Source organism: Molossus molossus, unplaced genomic scaffold, assembly GCF_014108415.1.
Source record: "Molossus molossus isolate mMolMol1 unplaced genomic scaffold, mMolMol1.p scaffold_m16_p_10, whole genome shotgun sequence".
Classification (NCBI taxonomy): domain Eukaryota; kingdom Metazoa; phylum Chordata; class Mammalia; order Chiroptera; family Molossidae; genus Molossus; species Molossus molossus.
Genome location: NW_023425345.1, coordinates 61,385,391 through 61,410,232, shown reverse-complemented (window position 1 = coordinate 61,410,232; position 24,842 = coordinate 61,385,391). Strand labels below are relative to the sequence as shown.

At 36.3% G+C, this 24,842-nt stretch overlaps 1 protein-coding gene across 1 annotated transcript in view; it reads left to right on the top strand.

The window, feature by feature from the left end:
• Positions 1-24,595, top strand: part of RAB21 (RAB21, member RAS oncogene family) — a 30,696-nt gene extending 6,101 nt beyond the window's left edge. Inside the window, exons 2-7 of the mRNA XM_036251263.1 lie at positions 6,777-6,836; positions 7,779-7,886; positions 11,475-11,538; positions 18,225-18,279; positions 19,031-19,119; positions 22,393-24,595. Coding sequence (XP_036107156.1) covers positions 6,777-6,836; positions 7,779-7,886; positions 11,475-11,538; positions 18,225-18,279; positions 19,031-19,119; positions 22,393-22,535 — 519 coding nt within the window. The 3' untranslated portion in view covers positions 22,536-24,595. The remainder of the gene's footprint in view (positions 1-6,776; positions 6,837-7,778; positions 7,887-11,474; positions 11,539-18,224; positions 18,280-19,030; positions 19,120-22,392) is intronic.
• The last annotated feature ends 247 nt before the right edge of the window (positions 24,596-24,842 follow it).

Below are 24,842 nucleotides of genomic sequence, written 5' to 3'. Positions count from 1 at the left end.
ATACTAACTAAAATTCCACCTATCTGCCTCCCGAAGTGTAGAGTAGGTGCCTGCTATTTGATTAGCAAAGTAGTGCTGTATCATTTTTTCTTAAGCTAAGTTGACTCCACTCCACCCATATATCTTAACCTCCTGAGCAACACCTGGCATTCAGCGTCTAGCAGTTGGTTTTGCACTTGGCATCATAGTCTCTGGTGTAGGAATCTGTGTTTGCTTGTTTGTAAGATTAATGTTTGAATGTCTGAAATATCCTCCAAGTAGTTTTGGAACCCACATCACTGTTGATTCAGCCAATTCATCTATAATATCTTTATAAAATATGATAGTCAAAGTCTTTTTTTCTCTTCAATATTTTACTAGAAACATCTGGGCTATAGAAGGGTGGGTGATTTTTTTAACAAAAGAGCTTTTTTGAATTGGGGCTTTCAGCTTGTTTTATATATATCTATATCTATATATGTGTGTGTGTGTGTGTGTGTGTGTGTGTGTATATTTTCCATATCTGACTGCCATTTTCTGCTTTGTGTTTTGAGCTACTCCTTAGGTGTGATTTTTTGACTCTGTGAGGTATTTACTTGGACACTAAACTGATTATAAACCCTCTTTTTAGAAACTAAGGACAAGAAATGGTTGGTTTTCTTTTTTAAAAAAATTGAAATATATTTGAAATGTGTAAATTTAAGGTGCACAACATATTAATTTTTACATTTATGTATTATAATATGATTGCCATTGTAGCAATCTAGCTTAGTTTTCTAATAGCTAATTTTTATTGCCTTGCTACAAAGGACTAATTTTATAAATTATCTGCCTGAATCCTTTCATGTATGAAGTCTGGAAGTAGTGATAGATACTTTAAATACTTAAGCCTGAAACAGTATTAGTGAGTGTAGCAAAAATAATGTTACCATTTGGTCTCTCTGTCTGTCTGTCTCCGTCTCTTTCTTTCTCTCAAGTCTGCTGAACCTAAAGATACTAGAGTCAGTAAAGTTTTCATCCACAGTTCAGATATTATGATACTTTAGGTATTTTGCTTTGTCACTGGTTAGCAAGCATAGCAAGTGATCTGGCTAACAACAACAAAAACAAAAATTAAAGAAGTTATGAAAAGATTTTCATTTGGCAGATATAATTTGTTCCTATTATTTCTCTCCTATAATCTCTTTTTTGTTTGTTTTTTATTCTCACCCAAGGACATTTTTCCATTTTTTGTTCAGATAGAGTAGGAGGGGGAGAGAGGAAGAGAGAGAGAGAGAGAGAGAGAGAGAGAGAAACATTGACGTGAAAGAGACACGAGCGGCTGCCACCCACACAACCCAACCAGAGCCGGGGACACTGCAACCAAGATATGTGCCCTTAGCAAGAACCGAACCCGGGTCTCTCTGGACCGCAGGCTGATGCTTTTACCGCTGAGCCAAACCAGCCAGGGTTTGTTTTGTTTTTTTAAGTAGAGATTTAAAAAAATTATCTGCTACGATTTCAGATAAGATGTTGGGCAAAATAAGCATCAGGTGCAAGTGATGATGGCATCCTGAGCTAGTAAGATTGCTAATTTTGTTAATACCCTTAAGGTTTGAAAGATGAAGTCATTGGAATTAGAAGTAGTGGTGCTGTAACTCAGGGTTTGGAGGTGTAAAGTGGGAAATGAACCATTACTTTGATCCTTGTTACTTTGTGCCTACCCTGAGTATATTTTGGGAGGAGAATTGGTGTCCAGGAACACTTAGCATCCAAATAGAGGAGTGCCAGGTTAAGAATGTGTGTATATGTCCTAATAGGCAGCTTTGAGCAATGGAAAAATCACTATGGAGTTAGACAGGCTTTCATCTACAGTAGCACCTGACTGAATTGGCTGACCTTGGGTGTGGTCACTGTATTCATTAAATATCAAGTTCACAACTGTAAAATAAGGGTTGATTACCTACTAAACAGGGTTGTTTTAAAGATTAAATGAGAAAGCCCAAATATAGTGCTTGGCACATAGTATGTACACTTTCTTTTCTTCCTATATTCCTAGACCCCTTTGAATTGGTATTATTTTATGCCACTTTCCTCTCCCCTTTCTAGCCTAGGGTTCTTCACTGAGATAATAACCACAAGTAGTATGAGTAGTCTGGACAAATTAAGTATGCCTCACAGAGGTGGTTAAAAATGATAACACAAATTTCCACCTTTTGATTATTTGCTGCTATCCTGCTGTTACATAAAATTTATTCAGCTTTATTCTCAAATAAAATTGTACTTGATTTTATTTTATTTTTTAAAATTTCTAACATGCTTTTCTTTAAACTTATCTTTATTGTTGAATGTATTACAGATGTTCCTTATTTTTCCCCCATTGACTCCCTCCCCCCCCCCCCCCCCCCCCCCCGCCTTTCCCCACACTATTGTCTGTGTCCATTGGTTATGCATATATGCATATAAATTCTTTGGTTTATTTCTTCCCATCCTCCAACTCCCCTTCCCTTTGAGGTTCATCAGTCTAGCAACCAATTTGTACTTCTTAATCCCTTCACCTTTTTCACCCATTCCCCCAACCCCCCTCCCATATGGCAACCAACAAAATGTTCTCTATGAGAATGTTTCTGTTCTGCTTGTTCATTTTGTTTGTAGAGTCAATTGTCGATAGATACGTATTCATTACCATTTTGTTTGTTCATATTTTTTATCTTTTTCTTCAAGAAGACCCTTCAACATTTCATATAATAACAGTTTAGTGGTAGTGAACTCCTTTAGCTTTTCCTTGTCTGGGAAACTCTTAATAGGGCCATCGATTCTAAATGACAGCTTTGCAGGATAGAGTAATTTTGGTTGTAGGTTCTTGCTTTTCATCACTCTGAATATTTCTTGCCACTCCCTTCTGGCCTGCAAAGTTTCTTTTGAGAAATCAGCTGACAGTCTTATGGGAACTCCCTTGTAGGTAACTAACTGCTTTTCTCTTGCTGCTTTTGATTCTCTCTTTGTCTTGAACCTTTTGCATTTTGATAACAGTGTGTCTTGGTGTGGGCCTCTTGGGGTTCAGCTTGTTTGGGACTCTCTATGCTTCCTGGACTTGTATGTCTGTTTCCTTCACCAAGTTAGGGAAGTTTTCTGCCATTATTGTTTCAAATAGGTTTTCGATTTCTTGTTCTCTCTCTTCTCCTTCTGGCACCCCCAGGATGTGAATGTTGGCACGCTTGAAGTTGTCCCAGAGGCTCCTTACACGATCCTCATTTTTTTGGATTCTTTTTTCTTTTTGCTGTTCTGATTGGGTGTTTTTTGCTTCCTTATATTCCAAATCAATGGTTTGCTTCTTGGCTTTACCTGCTCTGCTATTGAATCTGTGTACATTGTTCTTTATTTCAGTTAGTGCCTCCTTCATTTCTGACTGGTCTTTTTTTATGCTCTTGAGGCCCTCACTAAGTTCGCTGAGGTTCTCACTAAGTTCACTGAGCATCCTTATAAGCAGTATTTTGAACTCAGCACCTGTTAGGTTGCTTATCTCCATTTCGCTTAGTTCTTTTCCTAGAGTTTTGTTCTGTTCTTTCATTCGGGTCCTGTTTCTTTGTCTCCTCATTTTGGCTGCCTCCCTGTGTTTGTTTCAGTGTATTACTTAATGGGAGGTATGGGGCTAGTTGAGAGTAGATGCTGCTTGTTTGAAAGAAAACTTGAAGCAGGATCCAAGACAGGTCAATTCTATAGTTAAGCAAGTGGCAACAACTTGGGTGGGCCTGAAAGTTGGGTGGGGCAGGGCCTCAGGGAATCACCAGGGCAGGGCAATCAGTGTGAGCCAGGTTGCTGGAGTCCCAGATATGGCAGCTGTCTGCTGCCCCAGGGAAGGGCTCACCAAAGGAACAAAGGCCTCTGACAGCATGTCTGTCCAGGAGAAAGCCCCCTCTCCAGCCCTCGCTCCAATGCCAAACAGCTCATTTCTTTCCTTATGTCTCTGGCGCCCCTCAAGCTGCTTCCCCTCTGAGCTTAGAGGGAGCAAGTCTGAGTAAGTCCCTGCACAGGTCCTTTAAGAGGAGCTGCCTGGGGCTCCAGCTGCCTCAGCCTCCCTGAGCCTCAGTTCCTGCTGGTTTTTCCAGCCAGAAGTTATGGGGACTTTTCTTCCTTGCACTGGAACCCTGAGTGGGGTGCCTGGTGTGGGACGGGGACCCCTCAGTCCTCATGGGGGACCTTCCCAGCCAAGGTATCCTTCTAATTTTTACTTGCCACATGTGGATATGGGACAAGCCCATTGTGCCTCCCCCCACTCCTACCTCCGCCTCTCCTACCAGTCTCGATGTGGCTTCTTCTTTAATTTTGTAGTTGTAGGACTTCCATTCAGCTTGATTTCAGGTGGCTTTGAATGACGGTTGTTCTGTAGTTTAGTTGTAACCTTGATGTGGTTGTGGTAGGATGCCATACCGCATTTACCTACACCGCCATCTAGACCAGAAATGTATTTATTTATTTTTTAAAGTATTTTTTTCTTTATTGATATCAGAGAGAGAGGAAGGGAGAGGGAGAGATATAAACATCAATGAGAAAGAACATGGATCAGCTGCCTCCTGCGCATCCCTCCACTGGGGATTGGGCCCGCACCCTGAGCATGTGCCCTGACTGGGAGTTGAACTGGTGATCTCTTGGTGCATTGGTCGACACTCCAGCTGGGCTATATGTATATATTTTTTAAATTGTCTATTGATGGGCACTTACGTTATTTTATGTTTTTTTAAATCTTGTAATTAATTTTGTGATGAGCACTCTTCCATAAAATTGTTTTGTATATTTATGATTTCTTTTTTCTTTTTTTTTTTTTAATCCTCACCCGAGGACATTTTTCCATTTTTTTTGTTCAGGTAGAGCGGGAGGGAGATAGAGGAACAGAGAGAGAGAAAGAGAAACATTGACGTGAAAGGGACACATCGAGTGGCTGCCACCCGCACGACCAACCAGGGCCGGGGACAAACTGCAACCGAGGCACGCGCCCTTAGCGGGAACCGAACCCGGGTCTCTCAGGACCGCAGGCCGACGCTCTAACCGCTGAGCCAAACCGGCCAGGGCTATTTATGATTTCTTAAGAGAGACTTAACACTGTCCCTTAAACTCACCTTGGGAGAGTGGTGGTGAGTTTCAGAGGGGATGATAGAAATTCACTCCCTTCTACTGAGAAATCCTTACAAAACTCGTGACAAATTATGGTTTTAGCTGCCACCAAGGATATAGTTCAAACATACTTAGTAAAAATAACTTATTAGAGACCCCTCCTATGAGTTATAAGGTTTTTTTATTCATTTTATTTTTTAAATATATTTTTATTGACTTTTTTAGAGAGAGAGGGAGAGAAAAAAATATCGATGTGAGAGAGAAACATCTATCGGCTGCCTCCCACATGCCCCCTACTGGAGATGGAGCCCACAGCCCGGGTCCTCTCAGTTCATGGGATGCTCAGTTCACTGAACCACGCTGGCCAGGTGTGATAAGGTTTTTTAAAATCATGGACAGTTTGGGAAGATACTTGGCATGTAGACCAGAGTATGAGGTGAGACCAAAGCTATTTATATTAGGGCATAATATGAGACTGGTCGTCATAGAACTCCAGAGGAAATACGAAGACAAGGTTTGGTAGGTTTGGGGGAATATATTATGACAAAGGAAGAAGAATATTCAGTGGTATTACTAAGATTCTAAATCTCAGGGACTTGGAGAATGTGATCAAAATACTAAAGTTGGAATGAAAGCCAGTTTTGAAGAGATCAGTTTAATTACAAATATGCTGGAGAGGCATTTAAGTTAACCTATATGTTAAATATTTAGATAGGATTCAGATCTTGAGTTTCTTTTGATAGAATTCATATTGAAACCCTAAAAATGGTGGAGTTCAAATAAATTATATAACTAATAAGTGGCGAAGGTGAGATTCAAATACAAAGTTCTGCTCCAAAGTTCATGTTCTTAGCCTCAATGCTATAATGAGTGGGAGAAGCCCTTTTATTCACATTTATTTTTGTACCATGTATTGGTCTTTTCATTTTCTAAGTTCTTTCTTTTGTTATTTTGCCATTTAATTTATTTTATGCCTTTACTGTATAATCTTTTTTTATATATGTTTTTATTGATTTTTTTTTTTTTGAGAGAGAGAGAGAGGAAGGGAGAGAGAGAGAAACATCGATGTGAGAGAGATTATTACCTTTTCTCTGAAGCTGTCTTGGACTCATCCAGGCAGGCTTTACATTTCCTTTCTTAGCCCCCCTTATAGTATTCTTGGCAAGACCCTTCATTTTTAACAATTATCACGATATTATAAATCTCTTTACATTTTTATTTCTGCAATAGACTATAAGCTTCTTGAAGGCTTCAACTGTTTCATTTCTGTGACATTAGTACCTAGGAAAATTATTAGATATAGGTGAAGTAATTGAATTTTAAAATAATTGCAGGAACATTTTTGAATAATACTGGTTTTCATACATTAAGTAAATTACCAGTAAACATTTTTTTATCTCATTGTAGAAATCTCTCAAACTCTTTCTATATTGAGTAGTTATCAAATTTTATGAGAAAAACTAAGAAAAAGTATTTTCTTTGTATTTTTTATAATGTCTTCATAAAACAAAATATCTTTTTCTTAGATTAGAATATAAGTAGTGTTTGGTCTTCAGTGAAAATGTTTAGTTACTAATAAAAACTCAACGATTACTTTTTCTTCCAGATAACTTGAGTTTCATATTGAGATGATGTATTAATCTATAGTTGATAAGAAACATTATTTTATATGAAGCATTGTTTAATGTATATCTCTCTTTTCTTAGGCATCATTCTTAACAAAGAAGTTAAATATTGGTGGGAAAAGAGTAAACCTTGCCATATGGGTAAGTTAATCTTTTCAACTATGTGAGTTAAGGCCTCTACTGTTTTTGGTACTTTAATAACTATTTGGGTCAAGGAATGATAATTTGAAATTCTGGATTTTTTTTTCAATTTATTGAAGATTAGCCAAAACTTTTTAAATAATATTTTTCTAAAATCTGGCTAATCATATCTTGAATACAATTATATACATGAATATTGCTATCATAACTTTTCAGCTCTATAAGGGTTAACTCAGGGATTCCATGTTAGAGAAAGGAAAGGACAGGGTGGGTAGACAGCAGCCTTGCCTTTTTAATATATATTTTAATTGATTTTAGAGAGAGAGGAGGGAGAGGGGAAAAAAGAGAGAAACAATGATTGGCTGCCTCCTCCATATGAGCCTACTAACTGAGCATGTGCCCTGACCAGAATCAAACCGATGACCCTTCGTGTACAGGACGAAGCTCAACCAACTGAGCCACATCTACCAGTGCCATGTGGCCTTTTTTCCTCTGTGTTTATGTTCCAGTCTTCCAAGAGAGTTGCTAGTGGAGAGTAGGGCAAGAGTAATGCAGTAGGATACCTGTTGGCAGGTGCATGTTTTTCTTGTCTTTTCCCTCTGTGGGGCCAGGCCTATTCCTGGCTTATAATGCTATCTTGGTCATTGTGGCCCTTAGGTAACTGAACTGTTTATTTAGTGGGGATAGGAAGATTGCTGGGGAGGAAGATGGTTGGGAGGGAAAATGGAAACTTGTATAACATTAAAACATTAAATATTGACTATAACTTGATGTTTAAAAAGTCTCTGTAACCTGCTTTTTTTCTTTTAACATTGTTTTGGGGTTATCTGTAACTTTTTGCCCCACTTTTTGTGGTCATGAACTTTTAGTCAATACTTTACTGTAGTTGCAGTAGCAGATGTATTTTTTTTCTTCTGATCTAATAAGCATTTGTTTATTTAGGATACAGCAGGTCAAGAGAGATTCCATGCATTGGGTCCAATTTACTACAGAGATTCAAATGGAGCTATTTTAGTTTATGATATAACAGATGAAGATTCTTTTCAGAAGGTATTTTATTTACTTGTGGATAGATGACTTAATAGAAGAATAACGCTGGCTTTTCAAGTTTCCATAACATGCATTTGTTTACTAATGTGATTAATCTTGGGTTTAAAGGTGTAGTTTGTACATAAATGGTGACTGCTCATATTTTTTAAAGGAGTATTTAGTTCATGTTAACCATATGAATATCAGTTATTGTTTATTGTTTATTACCTGGCTTTCTTAGATATTAGAAAAGGGAAATAATCTGAAGTAAAACTTCAGAAAAATACAGGGTTTTTTTCTCTCTGTTAAAGAAAACTCACATGCATTTCTTTGATTACATGCATACTTGGCACCTGAAATCTTGGTATGTCTACATGGGCTTCCTAATTGTGAAGAGGAAGAAGGAGAACTAAATAAAATTTAACCTCTTTCTCCTCACTAAATATTCTGGAGGATATATTATAACATTTAAAAGTATTTATTTTAAAGTTTCTCAATTTTTTTTTTACCCCTTTTTAAACATATGCCAAAAATGTAATTTTTAAAGTTGATTAGGACCAAAAATGAGTACTATTAAACTTATCTCTGAATTCTCATCACCATTAAGGTAGTGACTACTTATTTGACCTTTCCTCTGAAAGTCCCTTTTGGAATTTGTCAAGGGTGTGTAACCAAAAGGGGTAATTTCCAAGGCAAAAATTTATCTTGGCTTGAGTTACACTTTTGTTCGTGTTGAAATTGCTTGTCTTTTTAGTTTTTTTTTCTTTTCATTTATTTCCAAGTATTTATTTTTTTAAAGTTTTTTGTTGTTGTTGTTTTTTATTGATTTTTAGAGAGGAAGGGAGAGGGGGAGAGAGATAGAAACATTGATGAGAGAGAACATCGATTGGCTACCTCCTGCATGTCCCCCACTGGGGATTGGGCCCACAACCTGGGCATGTGCCCTGACTGGGAATCAAACTGGCAACCTCTTGGTGCATGTCCATGCTCACCCACTGAGCCACACTGGCTGGGCTATTTCCCAGTATTTAACTGATGGAGTCAGATATATGTTAGCCCTTGGCTTATTAATGACATGTGGAAAAACTTAGTTCAAAGAGTAGAAAAATTAGCCCAGCCAGTGTGGCTCAGTGGTTGAGTGTCAACCCATGTACCAAGGTTGCTGGTTCGATTCCCAGTCAGGGCACATACCCAAGTTGTGGGCCCAAGCCCCAGTGGGGGGCATGCAGGAGATGGCCAATTGATGTTCTCTGTCATTGATGTTTCTGTCTGTCTCTCCCTCTCCCTTCCTCTCTAAAATCAATAAAGAAAAAAAAAAAATCTCTGACATTTAAAAAAAAGTAGAAAAATTAAACAGCATGCAGATTTAATGACATTTTAAATAGTTATTTTGGGGCTTCGATTTGATGCTATTTGTAATCCCTTCTTGCCTTTTGTTTTTTAATTGATCTTAGTGGAAAGGGGAGGAGGGAGAGAGGGACAGAAACATTGATGTGATATATAAACATCAGTTGGTTGCCTCTCACACATGCCCCAGCTGGGGATGGAACCTGTAGCCTGAGTATGTGCCCTCTGCAGGAATTGAACCTGCCACCACTTGGTGTATGGGATGATGCTCCAACCAACTGAGCCACACTGGCCAGGGCCCTTTCTGCCTTTTTACATTAAAAAATTGATTTAGGTATTTTATTGATTAAGAAAAGGTTGAATCTCTTAGGTTGAAAAGTGACCATTCATCTCTTGCTGCATTTCAAAACCCCTAAAACTTGGTGGTTTAAAATGATTTACTGTTTCTCATGATTTTGTGGGTCCTTTGCTACCTTTGGTGTCAGCGGAGTCACTTACGCAACTGCATTGAACTGGGAATTTGGCTGGTCCAGGAATATCCAAGGCATCCTGGTTCTACTCCATATGGCTTCTCATTCTATCTTGTGTCTCATCTTCTGGTATTCTCTCTACATGCTCTCTCATTATTCCATATTCTAGCCTAAGCTTCTTGTATGACAACTGAATCCCGAGTGTAGCTGCCAGGCCTTCTTTAGGCTTAGGTCTGGAACTGGCATAGCATCACTCTGCCACGTGCTCTTGGTCAAAGCAAGTTACATGGTTACCCCAAATTCAAAGGGAGGAGAAATAGAGTTTATTTCTTGATAGGAGGATTGGCAAAGAATTTGTGACCATCTTTAACTCACCACAGAATGTATGGGGTAATGAATTGGATGCCTATAGAAGGGGGACTTATTGGAGGTGAATAACAGTTTATTTTAAACTGTTTAGATTTATGATGCTATATGTATAGAGAGCAGAGCAACACATAATTGCATTATGTCATGTTTCCTTTGAAATGATGAGGATGGACATTTTATACGAGTACTATCAAATTTTTCTTATGTGAAATCAACTAGGGGTGGAAGTTAAATGCTTTTCTGAAGACTTTATACACATGCATGAATGAAATAAAAAGATGGGGCTGTACTGAGAAAACTGATTCAGTGCTATTACAAAGATAAGGTGGTGATATTGATTACTTTTGCTTTTATAAAGATTTAAGGTTTACTAAAGAGTTCATTCTTCTATATTCTTGTGGAGAACAGGAGTATAGCACTGTTATTACATTTGTACCATAGGACCAGATGCTACAGTTAATGCTTACCACATATTTAATGTAATTTTTGTAATTTATAGATACATGTGTGTATTTTTTTGGAAGTTGTATAAGTTCTGTGTAATTTGATTGCATACGGAATAAATTCCATTACAGAGAATATGAAAGAAAGTATCCAAGTTTTTTTATTTTTTTTATCCTGTTTTATTATAGTCAGCATCTTTAAAATCAGTTCAAAAGATTCATTTTCTTAATTCTAGTTTACTCCCAACTGTGCCTACTAGTATGTTTCATCCATAGTGAAGTATCAGTTTGTTACTGGAGTCATTGTATGCCAGTGGTCCTCCAAGAGAGGGTGGCAATGTCTGGAGACATCTGTGGTTGTCACAACTGGAGGGTGATCCTGGCATAGAATGGTTAGGAGGCCAAGGATGCTCCTAAACATCATATATTGCACAAGAAGGTCCCTCACAACAGAGCCAAAATATCAATAATGCCAGGGTTGAAAAAAACCTGTCATATACTGAAGGATGAATATTTATTTTGCCAGTGTTTTTGGTGCCTATATATATATTTTTTCCTTTAAGTGTGTTATGCCGAAGCTCCTAATGCCCTTTGTTTCAGAACTAGTTGGATTAAGTTATTGTGTTCTTAAGTCCGAAGTGACTCTATACAAGTACCTATTATCAGAGGCTGAAGTTGACCTGCTTTTGCTCTGGTGAATAACTTTGCTTGAATCTATGGAAGACTTATGAAAATTTGTGATTAGAAGTACTTCGGTCTGTACCTACATATAGATACAGAGAGAAATATTTCCATTGGATGTTTGTATGCGTGTTGTTTGCAATATAACCTGACAATAAAGTGAATCATTCCCGGTAACAACTAAATATATGGGCTGTTAGCCAAATTCTGAGATATTTTGGCAATGTTGAATTTTGGGGTGTTGTAATGGTAGTCTTGTAACAGAAATTGTTTTAATATTAACTCTTTTGTATACACAGGTAAAAAACTGGGTCAAAGAATTACGGAAAATGTTGGGAAATGAAATCTGTTTATGTATAGTTGGTAAGCATCATTACTTTTGAAAAATATCCTTTATTTTCTTAATGCTTTATTAAAGAATAGTAAACCAGTAATTCTATTTTAAAATTACATGAGAAAAGAATGACATTTTAACACATAATGTTTTAGAATAATTCAGTATTTGGAAGTGCTCTTTTAGGAGATTCAAACTCTGTACCTCAAGGAATGCCTTGAGAAGCAAGTGGGAAGCTAAACACGTAAGGTTTAGCCTTGCTTCAATTTGACTTTTAGTTTTCTACCATACAGTTTTATTTAGAAAATAAGTTCAGGAACTAAAATTAAAACCAATAACTTAAGCTAGTTCTTGTTCTGTACATTTAACTATGTACTTAAAAAAAAGAAATTCTTATCTGAGGACATGCTTAGAGAGAAAGGGAGAAAGAAACATCGATGTGAGAGGGAAACATCAGTTGGCTGCTTTCTGACATTGCTCAACCAACTGAGCCACTAACTATATACATTTTTGAATTAAGGAAAAATTTGACTCCAAGAAAGGATATAAGTAGATCATGATACTAGGGTGGAGGAATATTATTAAAGAATAAAATAATGGAACTCTAAACTCTCTCTTGGACTTCTGAAATTTCTCTTTGGTTCCCTTTTTCCTTTTGATTATTATTTCTGTGATATAACAGTTAATTATTGAGCAATAAAGTGTACCAGACATTGTTCTATGTACTCAGTAGACATTATCTCATGTAACTCTCATTGCCTTACAAGTGTTTTATAGAGGAAGCTGAACTCTGGAGATATATTAACTTGAACAATATTAGGCAGCTATCAGAGATGGGATTCAAATTGAATCCCTTATGCCTCCTGTGCATATGTTATTAATCCTTATGATGAGTAGCCTCATGCTGTTTTCTCCGTTCTTTTCTATATGACTAATATAGTAAAAATGCCTGGGAGAAACCAGGGGAGTACTAGTGAGGGATGTAGAGTGGAATGGTCAACATGGGCAAATTCTGCTTTTAGCTTTAAGAATTTTTGTTTTTAACTTGAGTTTACGTTTCGTGCATTTTGTCACCATTAAATGATTGGTAAACTTGACAGTTCCAGATCAGGGTGCAGGTCTGGGGAAAGAGGCCAGGGAGATGATCTGGCCTAATTTTTAGTTGAGATGCTACATGTTAGGCGAGATGGCAGGAAGGTTTCAGAATAGAACACTGAGGTAGTAGGCCATATAGGCGTTTGGGGCCAAAGTTGCAGGTAGTTTATTAGTGAGTTTGGCCTGACTTTGTGTGGTTTTTGGGACTTACTGGGAGTAGATGTGGCTATGATTATTGAGCAACTGAATATTTGACTATTTGGGATTCAGATTATCTCTCAGAAGAGAGAAAGAAATGACTAATATATACTCAGAGAAGCCTCAAGAGCTTGTTACTTTAGCAAAGTTACAAAGTAACATTTAAAAATATAGCTGGACAAATAAGCTTATGAGTATTAAGCTTAACTTAATTAACTTAAATTATATTCTTTATGTTCATATTATAAAAAGGTTTAGGAATATTGTGTCTGGTAGCTTACTACCTCAAGTAGGGTCAAATATCCTCATTTAATGTTATATACCATTTATTAATGATCGGTATAAAATATAAAAAGCTTACTCTCTTCTTTCCTGTTGGCAAATGTGACATGGAATTTTAGTCGTGGAGAGTCCCTTTATCACAAAAGGAAAATTTCACAGTTAACAAAGCTGTATCACCAGTATCTTAGAAGCCCCACCGGTGCTTTTCTCATCCCAACACTATCCAGCTGCCTTCTCCTAACCATCTCTTACTGCCAAATACTATCTTAACTTTTTACTTTGTGGATGAGTTTTGCTTTGAATTTTATATAAATGTAACCAGATAGTATGAATTCTTGTGTCTGGTTTCTTTGGCTTTTCATTATGTTTGCAAGATTCCGCCACATTTTTGTATATAGATGTAGTTCGTGTTATTCTCTCTGCTGTCTAATAATTTATTCTATGAATATTCCACAGTTTATAAACTTTTGCTATTGATGAACATTTGCATTATTTTTTTTTACCTATTGATTTTCATTCTATTATCTGTCATAGTTCAGTATTTTATTACTGGTAGTTTTACTTATAGTAGTTCTTCTGTTTTATTATCTTCAAAATAATAATACCTTCTGGTGAAGATTTAATATGATTTGGAGAACACTTAGTATAGCAAAGGCATTTTGACAAATATTTGTTCCTTTCCCTGTACATAAGACAACCTTTTAAACTTTTGAAGCTTGCTTGAATAGTTAGCCTACAGTCTTTTTTTTTTTTTTATCCTACTCCGAGGACATTTTTTCGATATTTTGTTCAGATAGAGTAGGAGGGGGAGAGAAGAGAGAGACATCGACGTGAAAGGGACACATCGAGTGGTTGCCACCCGCATGACCCAACCAGGGCCAGCGACAAACTGCAACCGAGGTACGTGCCCTTAGCGGGAACCGAACCCAGGACTCTCTGGTCTGCAAGCCGATGGATGCTCTAACCGCTGAGCCAAACCGGCCAGGGCTAGTCTGCCCTTAACATTTGTATGTTTATTAAACAAATATTTTTATTATTTATTTAAGAGAGAGGGGAAGGAAGAGGGAAAGAGAGAGAAACATCGATATGAGAGAGAAACATTGATGTGAGAGCGAAACATCCATTGGCTGCCTCCTGTATGTCCTCTACTGGGGATCGAGCCTGCAGCCTGGGACTGTGCTCTGACCAGGATCGAACCGGCAACTTTTCTGTGCACTGGATAATGCCCAACCACAACTGAGCCACACTGGCTAGGGCCAAATATTTATTATTAACAAGTTACCATTAATTGAGTGCCGGGTACATTTCTAAGAACTACACATTTATTTCATTTAAGCCTCTGACAAACTGCAAGAGAGATTTTGTTGCCATTTCCATTTTACACTTCAGTAAATGGGCTTGGAGAGCTTGATACTTTCCAAAATACATAACTAATTGGAGGTGGGTAGACCTGGGATTTTAACTTAGGTCTGTCTGCTACTTCAAGCCCATATCCTTAATCAACATTATATATTGCTTTCTATGTACTAGGCTTTGGGGATAGTGTAGTGAATAACTAAACAAATTAGATAATATCTTTGTCTTCTCAGAGTTTATTGTGTAAGGAGAGAGAGAAAAGCAAACTATTGTATATTTTGATAAATGCTGTGCAGGGGGAGTACTATGGAGTACTGTGATAGCATAGAAGCAAACCTAACTAAATTTAGGGGGTGGAGGGTGAAGGGAAGATTTCCTAGAGCATTGGGTTAACTAAGTTAGCTAAATGGAGCCAGCAGGGTAGGAGTAGACAGTACTTTAATGCTCTCATAACAAGTTTGATTTTCCAGTTGCTCATTCACTGTGATAAATATGTCTAATATTAATAACTACTCTTTATTGAACATGTACTATATGCTAAGCCTTGTACAATGATCATATTTTTATATCAGCCCTGCAAAGTTTGTTAGCTAATATTTGTACAAAGTGAGACTAAGGTTAAGTAATTTACCTTAAAATCTTACAGTTATAAAGTGAGTCTGGACCTAGAAATTTTCTTCAGATTTAAAAGGCTTTTGAGAGCTGCCTTCTACTAGGCCAGACACCATCAATCTAAGCAAAATAAGGTTCTAGTTCTTTAAAAAAAAAAATTCTAGTATTATACTTTTAAGTAGGTGCTTACTTTGGTGGTTATCCTTGTTTTCAGGTGTCATAAATGTATTAGAATTTTTCTGTTAGCTGCACCATAGCATTGAAACATATTGGAACTAAAAAGGTACCTTTTTGAGTTTTGGAAAGATAACCCATCACCAAGGCAGTTTTCTGTGACTTTGTCTGTGCTTAATGAATTTATAATGGACACTGACTGTTCAAAGAAATAGTAGTTATTTCATAGAGGGATTAAGTTTTTTTTGTTTAAAATAATTAAGTTAAAATAGCTTTTTTTTTTAACCCTCACCCGAGGACATCTTTCCATGTTTTGTTCAGATAGAGTGGGAGGGAGGGAGGGAAAGAGAAACATTGACATGAGAGGGACACATCGAGTGGCAGCCACCTGCACGACCGAGCCAGGGTCGGGGACAAACTGCAACCAAGGTACGTCCCCTTAGTGGGAACCAAACCCGGGTCTCTCTGGACCGCAGGTCAACGCTCCAACTGCCAAACCAAACCAGCCAGGGCTAAAATAGCTATTTGAATAACTGGATTTATTAAAGTTAGGTTAGTTTAAAATGTTATTAAATAAGAAAACAATAATTTCCTCCAGTTAGTCATTTGAGGCAGTACTCTCCCTATACCTTTAAAAAAAAAAAAGATATTGATAATTCAGATGGAATTTGAAAAAAGAGGCAGCCCGGCTGGTGTAACTCATTAGTTGAATGTCGACCCATGCACCAAGAGGTCACCGGTTTGATTCCTGGTCAGGACACATGCCCAGGTTGTGGACCCAATCCCCAGTGGGGGACATGCAGGAGGCGGCCAATCGATGTTCTCTCTCATCGGTGTTTCTCTCTCTTCCTCTTCCTTTCTCTCTCTCTGAAATCTATAAAGAAAAATATATTTTAAAAAAAAAGGAAGCAGAAAGTCCTAGGAAAAATTCATAGGGTTTTAGTTCTTGCTACCTCTAGAAGACAATCCTGTTTTATCTTTTTAAGAGTGGCAGAATGTTGTGCCTTTGTTTGCTAGAGCCACTGGCCACTAGGTGGTGCTTTTTGCATTCTTTATAGCATAAATAAAACTACTTTTTCCTCTGGTGACTGTTGAATATATTGGCTATAATATTTAGCAAATTAAAAATTTTATTGACAAAGTTTAATGTAGGAAATCAAGACTAATATATGCTGAGGCAGACAAATAACTGTTCAAAGACGGAAGAGTTCATTACTGAATGTGTTAGTACCTACTGGACTTTAGACTACTTCCTTCCCTCTCATCCTTAGGCTATGGAGACAAGCAGTTGATTGCAGCTGCTTACAGTTAGGTGCTCAGAGATCCTTTATATATAGAATCTCTGGGCTTGTACTTCTCAATTCTAAGCATTGCATCTTTCACTAGGTACTTTGGTGCTCTATCTGAAATTGTCTTCTAGATTCTTTAAGGTCCTAAGAAAAATTACTTTATTTACAAGGCCCACCCCCTAAGTCAATAGAATAAATTAAAATGTTGTTTGCAGTGTTCTTCCTTAGGGTATTTGTCCCCATTTCTATCTGTTATTTTCATTACTTTTAGCACTTAATGTGTCCAGCCAACTCATATTAACCTCTATCCTGTATTTAATAAGGAATCTGTATTTTGCAGTTACTTTACTTTTGTTCTGGTGGCTTTTTAGCATACTCTTAGTTTGGTTCCCTTGTTTAAGGAGGGCTAAGCTAAACTTATTTTCAGTCATTTCACATCTGTATGATGTACATATATATTTAAAACTTTTAATTTTCAGTTACTGTTGACATAAAACATGTTAGTTTCAGATGTACAACATAGTGATTAAACATATAACTTAATAGTTTTCACCTTGATAAGTGTAGTACCCATCTGACACTATACATAGTTATTAGAATATTATTGACTATATTCCCTGTGCTGTGTTTTACATCCCTGTGACTGTTTTTATAACTGGCGATTTGTACAGCTTAATCCCTTCCACTCTTTCACTTATCTCTCCAACTCCCCACTTATCTGGCAGTCATCAATTTTTTTCTATCTGTGAGGTTTTTTTTGTATTTGGTTCAATTCTGTGTTTTAGATTCCACATGTAAGTGAAATTGTATGGTATTTGTCTTTTTCTGTCTGACTTATTTCACTTAATATTCTCTAGGTCATAAGGTACATATATTAAGTTCTCGCATGTTTTCATTTATTTTTTGGTTAATCCTCACCCAAGGATATTTTTTCTTTGATTTTTTTTAGATATAGTGGACAGGAGGGAGGGAGAGCGAGAGAGAGAAACATTGATGTGAAAGAGACACATCAGTTGGTTGTCTCTTGCATGACCCTGTCCAGGGCTGGGGATCAAACCAACAACACTGGTATGTGCCCTTGACTGGGAATCAAATCTGCAACCCTTCAGTCTGCAGGCTGACGCTCTAACCACTGAGCAAAACCGGCCAGGGCATCTCTCTCATGATTTTAAAACAGAGTATAGTTTTCTCCTCTGTGGTGGTGAAGTGCTTAAAAAGCCATACAATTAATGCTTTCTTCAACCAGTTTATATATCATCCAGGAAACAAAAATACCCTTAGGATCCAAGAGGCTAACCTGTTATATTTTTGTGAACAATTAGGTTTCCTTGCAAGTTGATTCAGGACCATTTACACTTGCCTACAAAACATAGATTTATCACTAGGTTCCCTAGTGAATCTTAGTCTCTGTGATACCTTAAATGAAGGAATAGTGCCCTTCTCTTTGGAAAAGTTATTTTCTCTGACAGATGGCAGCTTCAGGAATGCTGTGCATTGAGCCATTTGAGGGAGGTTGAGGCATTCACTTTGATAATCATGATCAACCCTCATAGGGGTTACGTTTTCTAATTTTAGGACATTTAGAAGTTTCATGGGGATTTGTATTATTTTTTCAGGTGATTAAAGTTGCAATTGTATATTTAGAATTGGCTTAATTTTGTTACAAAATGAATTACTGTTAAATATTGGCATTTACTTTTTCAAATTAGGTAATAAAATAGACTTGGAAAAGGAAAGACATGTATCCATTCAGGAAGCAGAATCGTAAGTATTATCCCTGCCACTTTCCCAGTGACCCGCCCCCCAACAATCACTCCTCAGTAGAAGTCTTCCTCTTAGCACAGTGTGGTTTACCATTTAGGTGTTACTCAAATGTCTTAATATAGATTTATCTGTTGGTTTCAGTGAAGCATGTTAAAGTTGGTAATTTCTAGACTTTTGGCAACATATAAAGATAAGCCACTCTCATTTATTTAAGTGAAAAATATAAAGTAATGCAAAAGAAAACTATCATGATCAAATGGTGTGTCACAAAATCTTTACAAATACTTGTGTTCCAAGTTATTAACAATGTTAACTCTTGTTAACTTGTGCTGATTTAAAATTTGGTAATGTACAGAGATGTGAAATGGCTATGTATAATCTTTTTTTATTTTTTATCAGTTTTAAAAATATAAATATATATTTATTGATCTTTAGAGAGAGAGAAAGAGAAACATTGATGTGAGAGCAGAACATTGATTGGCTGCCTCTTGCACGCCCCATCACCAGGGATTGAGCCACAACCTGGGCATGTGCCCTAATTAGGAATGGAACTGGCAACCTCTTGGTGCACAGAACAGTGCCCAACCAACTGAGCCACACTGGCCAGGGCTATAATCTTAGTTTTATTAAATCTGGGCTTATTAGTTAAAAGTCACTAAATTTGTACCATAAAAAAATTCACATAGCAGTCATGACAAAAACATGAAAAGTATTTTTTATATTGATAACTGATGTTATTTTTTTCTTTAAGGTATGCAGAATCTGTGGGAGCAAAACATTATCATACATCAGCCAAACAAAACAAAGGAATTGAGGAACTCTTTCTTGACCTTTGTAAAAGTAGGTATATTCAGATTTAGTATATTTAGAAATGACTCTTTTTAAAATATTTGTAATATGTTTAAAGTGATGTTTTACAGTCTCCATTAATGACCATATTGATGATTTGTCACATCTACCAGTACTATTATTAATATTTTTTATAAATACCTACATGTAAATATCTACTTTAGCTCTACTTCAAGCAGTAATGAGTGGATATGAAATCTTATGAGTGTGGTATGTGCTAAATGCATATTAAAATGCATAGCTGTTACAAGTATAAATGGAGGGAGAATATACAGATTAAAACAGATTTGAGAGATGTAACAATCTATTGCAGTGGATGGACCTTATTTGAATCCTAATTGACCAAGTAGTGAAAAAAACATTCATGAAACAAAACTATGAACATTCACTGGATATGTGATGATATTAAGAAATTATTGGAGAGACTGTGGGAGGGCGGAATGGGTAAAGGGAGTCAAATTATATGGTGAGCAATGGAAACTAGGCTTTTGGTGGTGAGCACATAATAGCATATACAGATATCAAATTATAGTGCTGTACACTTGAACTTTATATGATGTTATTACCCAATGTTACATCAAATTAAAAAGTAAATTAGAAAAAAACAGTATTGTAAAACTTTTAGATGTGATTATGGTGGTATGGTTATGCTTTAAAAAGAGTTTTTTTTGTTTTTATTTTTTTTTAAGAGTTTTTTTTGTATGCATAACCAATGGACTTAGACAACAAAGCTGGGGAAGGGGTGGGGGGTACGGGGAGGAGGGTGTCAGTGGGGGGGGTGGAAGGAGAAACATCTGTAATGAAAAACTGATAAAAATAATTTTTAAAAAAATCACATAGTTATTTTTTTAAAGTTCTTTTACAAATCATATTAGAATAATTTATGAATAATATATATGTGATTTATGTGTGTATGTATGTGGGATTTGATTCAAAATAATGATAGGGATGCTTGCCAAGTATGGATTGAAATTGTGTGATGGACATACAAATTTTCATTATCTTATTCTTTCTACTTTTATATATATGTTTGAAATTTTCCATATTAAAAAGTCATTTAAAGAGAGAAAGGAAAATGTTTGTTTATATACAACCTGAAAGTCATTTCTCATCTCACCAATAAAATTACATACCGTATTTTGGAAAATCTAAGTCTATGTAATAATGGATTGAAATGATTTTATCAAATTACATTCCTTGAATTTATGGACATCTTAGGCTCTTGAGAATTTGATGCAATTGGTTTTTCTCTGTAGAAAAATGTACATGTACATAAACTTTGGAGTGAATTTCAGTTCTATGAAAACCTGAAAGTCATTCATAATTCTTCTAGAGTAGTAATTTTCTAAGTGAGGTCCCCTAATCAGCAGCATCAGCACCACCATCAGCATCACTTGAGACTGTGTTAGAGATGCTGCAAATTCTTGAGCCCTACCCCAAACCTACTGAATCAAAATTTCAGGAGGTAGGGCCAAGATTCTGTGTTTTAACAATCCCTCTGTGATTCTGATATACACTAAAAGTTGAAAAGCACTGCTGTACATTCCAATCATTTGTGGATCTTGTTAAAATGGCTCTGGTGTGGACCTGAGCTGCTCATATCTAACCCCAGTGATCATGATGCTGGTCCTTCTTCAGACCATACTTTGAGTATAAAGGCTCTAGATCTGGCTTATAAATGTTTAAATCACGTGTCTTTATAAAAAATGTTGAATATTCCCCATATGTTTATTTTAAAATGCAGAACATATATAATAACTACAGTCGTCCCTCACCACTTCGCGCTTCGACTTTCATGGCTTCACTCTTTCATGGTTTTTTCAAATACATTAAAACGTTGATCAAGACAGTGAAAATAATACAGTGCATGCTTGGTTGTCTGAGTCAATTATACACTCTGTATTACAATTAAATTAAAATTACTGTACTTATGGACTGTAGGCCTATGTATTCGAGCACCCCAGGAACCCTTTAACACCAGGTGCAACTGCTAGAGTCTGGAACGGATTAACCACGATAAATGAGGGACAACTGCAGTAATGTTTTGTACATTATAAAACACATAAAAAAATAGAAACATTTTAAAGTTGAGGAAAACTAAGTAGAAGTTAGATTTTGTAATGTTTTCTAATTTCATCTCGGTGGCTTGTCTAACAACCTCAGTTTGGAAACTACCATTCAAGAGCAGTCTCTTGACCCAAATTGAAGAATCCTTGTTCTATTCTGAGGATTTCTTCTTTTCTGTCCTCATCTTTTCGGATACGTGTTTTTCAGTTACTTACTCCTAGTCTGTGTCTTACATTTTCATTTTTAACTGTCTCTCAAAGAGCAGAAGTTCTAAAATTTAATGATGTTCAATTTGTCAGTTTCTCTTATGATTTGTTTTGTGTCTTATGAGAGAAATCTTTGTCACTCAAAAGTCACAAAGGTTTTCTTTTTCTTAAATTTTCAAAATTAATTTATTTTATTACAGATATTTCTCCTTTTTCCCCCATAGACACCCTCCTCCAGATCTCCCCCGCCCCCAGCATTGTTGTGTATGTCCATTGGTTATGCATATATAAAGATTTTCTTTTATAGAGATTTCCTTGTATGTTTTCTTCTAGAAGTTTTGTGTTTTACATTTAGGTCTGTAATTCATTTTTTGTTAATTTTTGTATATGTCCAGTTCCAGTACTATTTCTTGAAAAGATTATCCTCTGTTGAATAATCTTAGCAACATATGTCAAAAATCAGGTGACCATGTATGGGGTTTGTATCTGAACTATTTCCATTGATCTCTATTTCTCCTTTCACCAATATCTGTCTTCATTAGAGAAACTTTCTACTGTATTTTTAAATTAGATAGTGTGACTTCTTCAGCTTTGTTCATCATTTTTAACTCTTTTATTTTGTCAAATATGCATTACTAGTTGAAGAATAAATCTTTTACCTTAAGTACTTGGAATAATTTGGACTTCTTTGACATATTTTTAAGTATATTTGGAAAATTGTAAGGATTATACTTGTATACAATCATTTGTTAAAAGGCAAAACTTTTTTTTCTCTATTTATGTCATTGTGGCTATTATCTGGACAAGTAAACTTCCTATTAATTTTTTAAACTTGCAGGAAAAGCTGTTTAGTGAGCTGACAAAATGTTTATTATATTTAGTGTCTTTGCTGGTTTAAAGTCAGAAATGTCTATCATGGTGGTATACTAAAATTATAGAAAGAGAATTCAAAGATTGTAGTCCTAAATTATTTGTTTTCTTCCTCTCTTAGGGATGATAGAAACAGCACAAGTGGATGAGAGGGCAAAAGGCAATGGCTCCAGTCAACCAGGAGCTGCCAGGCGAGGTGTACAGATTATTGATGATGAACCTCAAGTCCAGAGTGGTGGTGGAGGGTGCTGTTCTTCTGGATAACTGTTCACACCTAAGAAATTAAAACAAACTGTGGATCATTGCCCTCAACATGAAGACTGCCATATTCCAAGTCACATTATTTTACCAATGGAATTATAGAATTAACAGTATTTTAAATTACGTTTATAACACTGCAGAGACCTTAAGTGCTAAACTTAGTGGAGTTTGTGACCAGAGAATTGGCATTTTCTACAAATGTTAACAAAGCAATTACCAATGGCCTTTTTACATATTTTTTTCTTTAATAAGGAATAATATGCATGTAGAAAAGACCTACTTAAAGGCTTCATTTATATTCTTTTAAATCAAATCTTTATTTAATAACTTATGTACGTTGTTGGAATGGTATACATTTTGCAGCCCTTTGTATTTTGTGGTAGTTTGAATTGTATCACTTCTAAACAGCAAACTGTTTTTGTTTTTGTTTTTTAATTAGCAGATACCTGAAGTACTATTTTTGCAGGGTTTGCACAGTCCCCTAACTGTCTACTACTTTGATATAATCTATATACATCCTGTATGCTGAGCTAGTAAAATACATTGTAAATTACATATTAAATATTTTATCTGCTTTTACAAGCGCAAGGTGCAAAAATATATACAGTAGTCTCATTGATGACTGTAAAGTGATTAACATTTGATGATAATGCCTAAGCTTTCTGACTCTGATATATAAAGATCATAGCTCCCTTCACTTTTGTCTTAACTTGAAAGTGGCGTGTTTAATTTTTCACATATACTTTACTTGAATTATTGCTGTTGTCACATATTTTTCCCTCTGTAAGTCCATCTGATGATTGAACAACAGCATTTGCCTTTTGGTTTGGGTTTTATTTGTGTTTTAATTTTTTTTATGAAAGAGATGACTTCTGCCAATTTTGCTTTAGAATGGTTATCTTAGAAATACTTGAGCAGCACATGCTGAATTTTACTTCTTCAATGGCTTTAGTTTTCTCTTAGGCTTTCTGTGAGATGGGTTCACTGGTGCGAGAAGAAAGGAAGAGATCCCAGATAGTAGCCACTCACCAAGACTCATCCATGCAGAATGTTAGTGGTGGTTTATGCTCCTGAGGCAGCACTTTTAGATCCTTTGTGACAATTGTCTTCGTTCAATGCTTGCCAGAGATGAACACAAAGTTTTGTTTAATTTTGTAAGAGCTGTTCTGAGTTTCTGTGAAGGGAAACATTTCATGTAATGCAGTTACAGCGAACACTGGAAAGATTTATTATAAAATTATATTCTTGTGTACTTTGTAAATTAGTCTCTCATTAGATTTTTTTTTTTTACATGGAGCATAGGACTGAACTTAAATTTGTTAATTTTAATAGAATCAGGCACTGCTCACGAAGGAACACAAGTTGTAGAAATCAACGTAAATTGTTCTTGTTCTAATATATATATTTTTCCATTTCTGTCATGCTTGGAAAACTAGTAAATGTTATGTCTGAGATAAAATGGAATGGTCCCTGGATTCACTTCTTATAAGAAGCAGTAGTATGCAATAAAGTTGTTAGCATGAGCAATTAAGAGAATATAAAGATGTACTACCATATTTTTAAGTTAAAACCTTAATCTGGGTTAAAAATGGAATGAATTGACACCTTAATTTTATGATGTTAGAATTTTAACTTAGTATTAGCGGTTCTGTGAGCCCTCACTTTACCTTTTCTAATTATTGTCCTTGCCAAACTCAACACACTGACCTCTGTTGTGTGTGTTGGGGAGAGTGGGGTGGGAAAAGTCAGGGAGATAAGCTAAAATTCTTTTATGGGGTGACTGTACTCTGGTTTCTCAGTTTCCTGTGAAGTTGGTGTTTGTTCAGGGGCTTGGGGAAAGCAGAGGGAATCATGAGTACCACAGAGGAAAATTGTTCGGGCCTTCTTTCAGGTGTAGAGAACGCCTTGCCACGCCTCCTATTGTAGATGTAGATGGGAAATAAGCTCGTGCATTGGAGTGAAAAGGTTTAAATTTTTTTTTTTCTTTATTGATTTTTAGAGAGGGAGAGGAAGAGAAACATTGAAGAGAGAGAGAACATCAATTGACTGCCTCCTGCATGCCCCCCACTGGGGATCGGGCATGTGCCCTGACCGGGAATTGAACCGGCGAACTCTTGGTGCATGGGTCAGTGCTCAACCACTGAGCCACACTGGCCGGGCCTGGAGTGAAATAGGTTTATAAAACTAGAGATGAAATTAAGTTTTATTTTTAAAAATAGAGTTATAAAGCCTGATAATTGGAGAGCTGTACTCTCAATTTTGACCTTATAAAGTCCAGATAGGAACCTTTCTTCCAGAGCTGCCAGATAA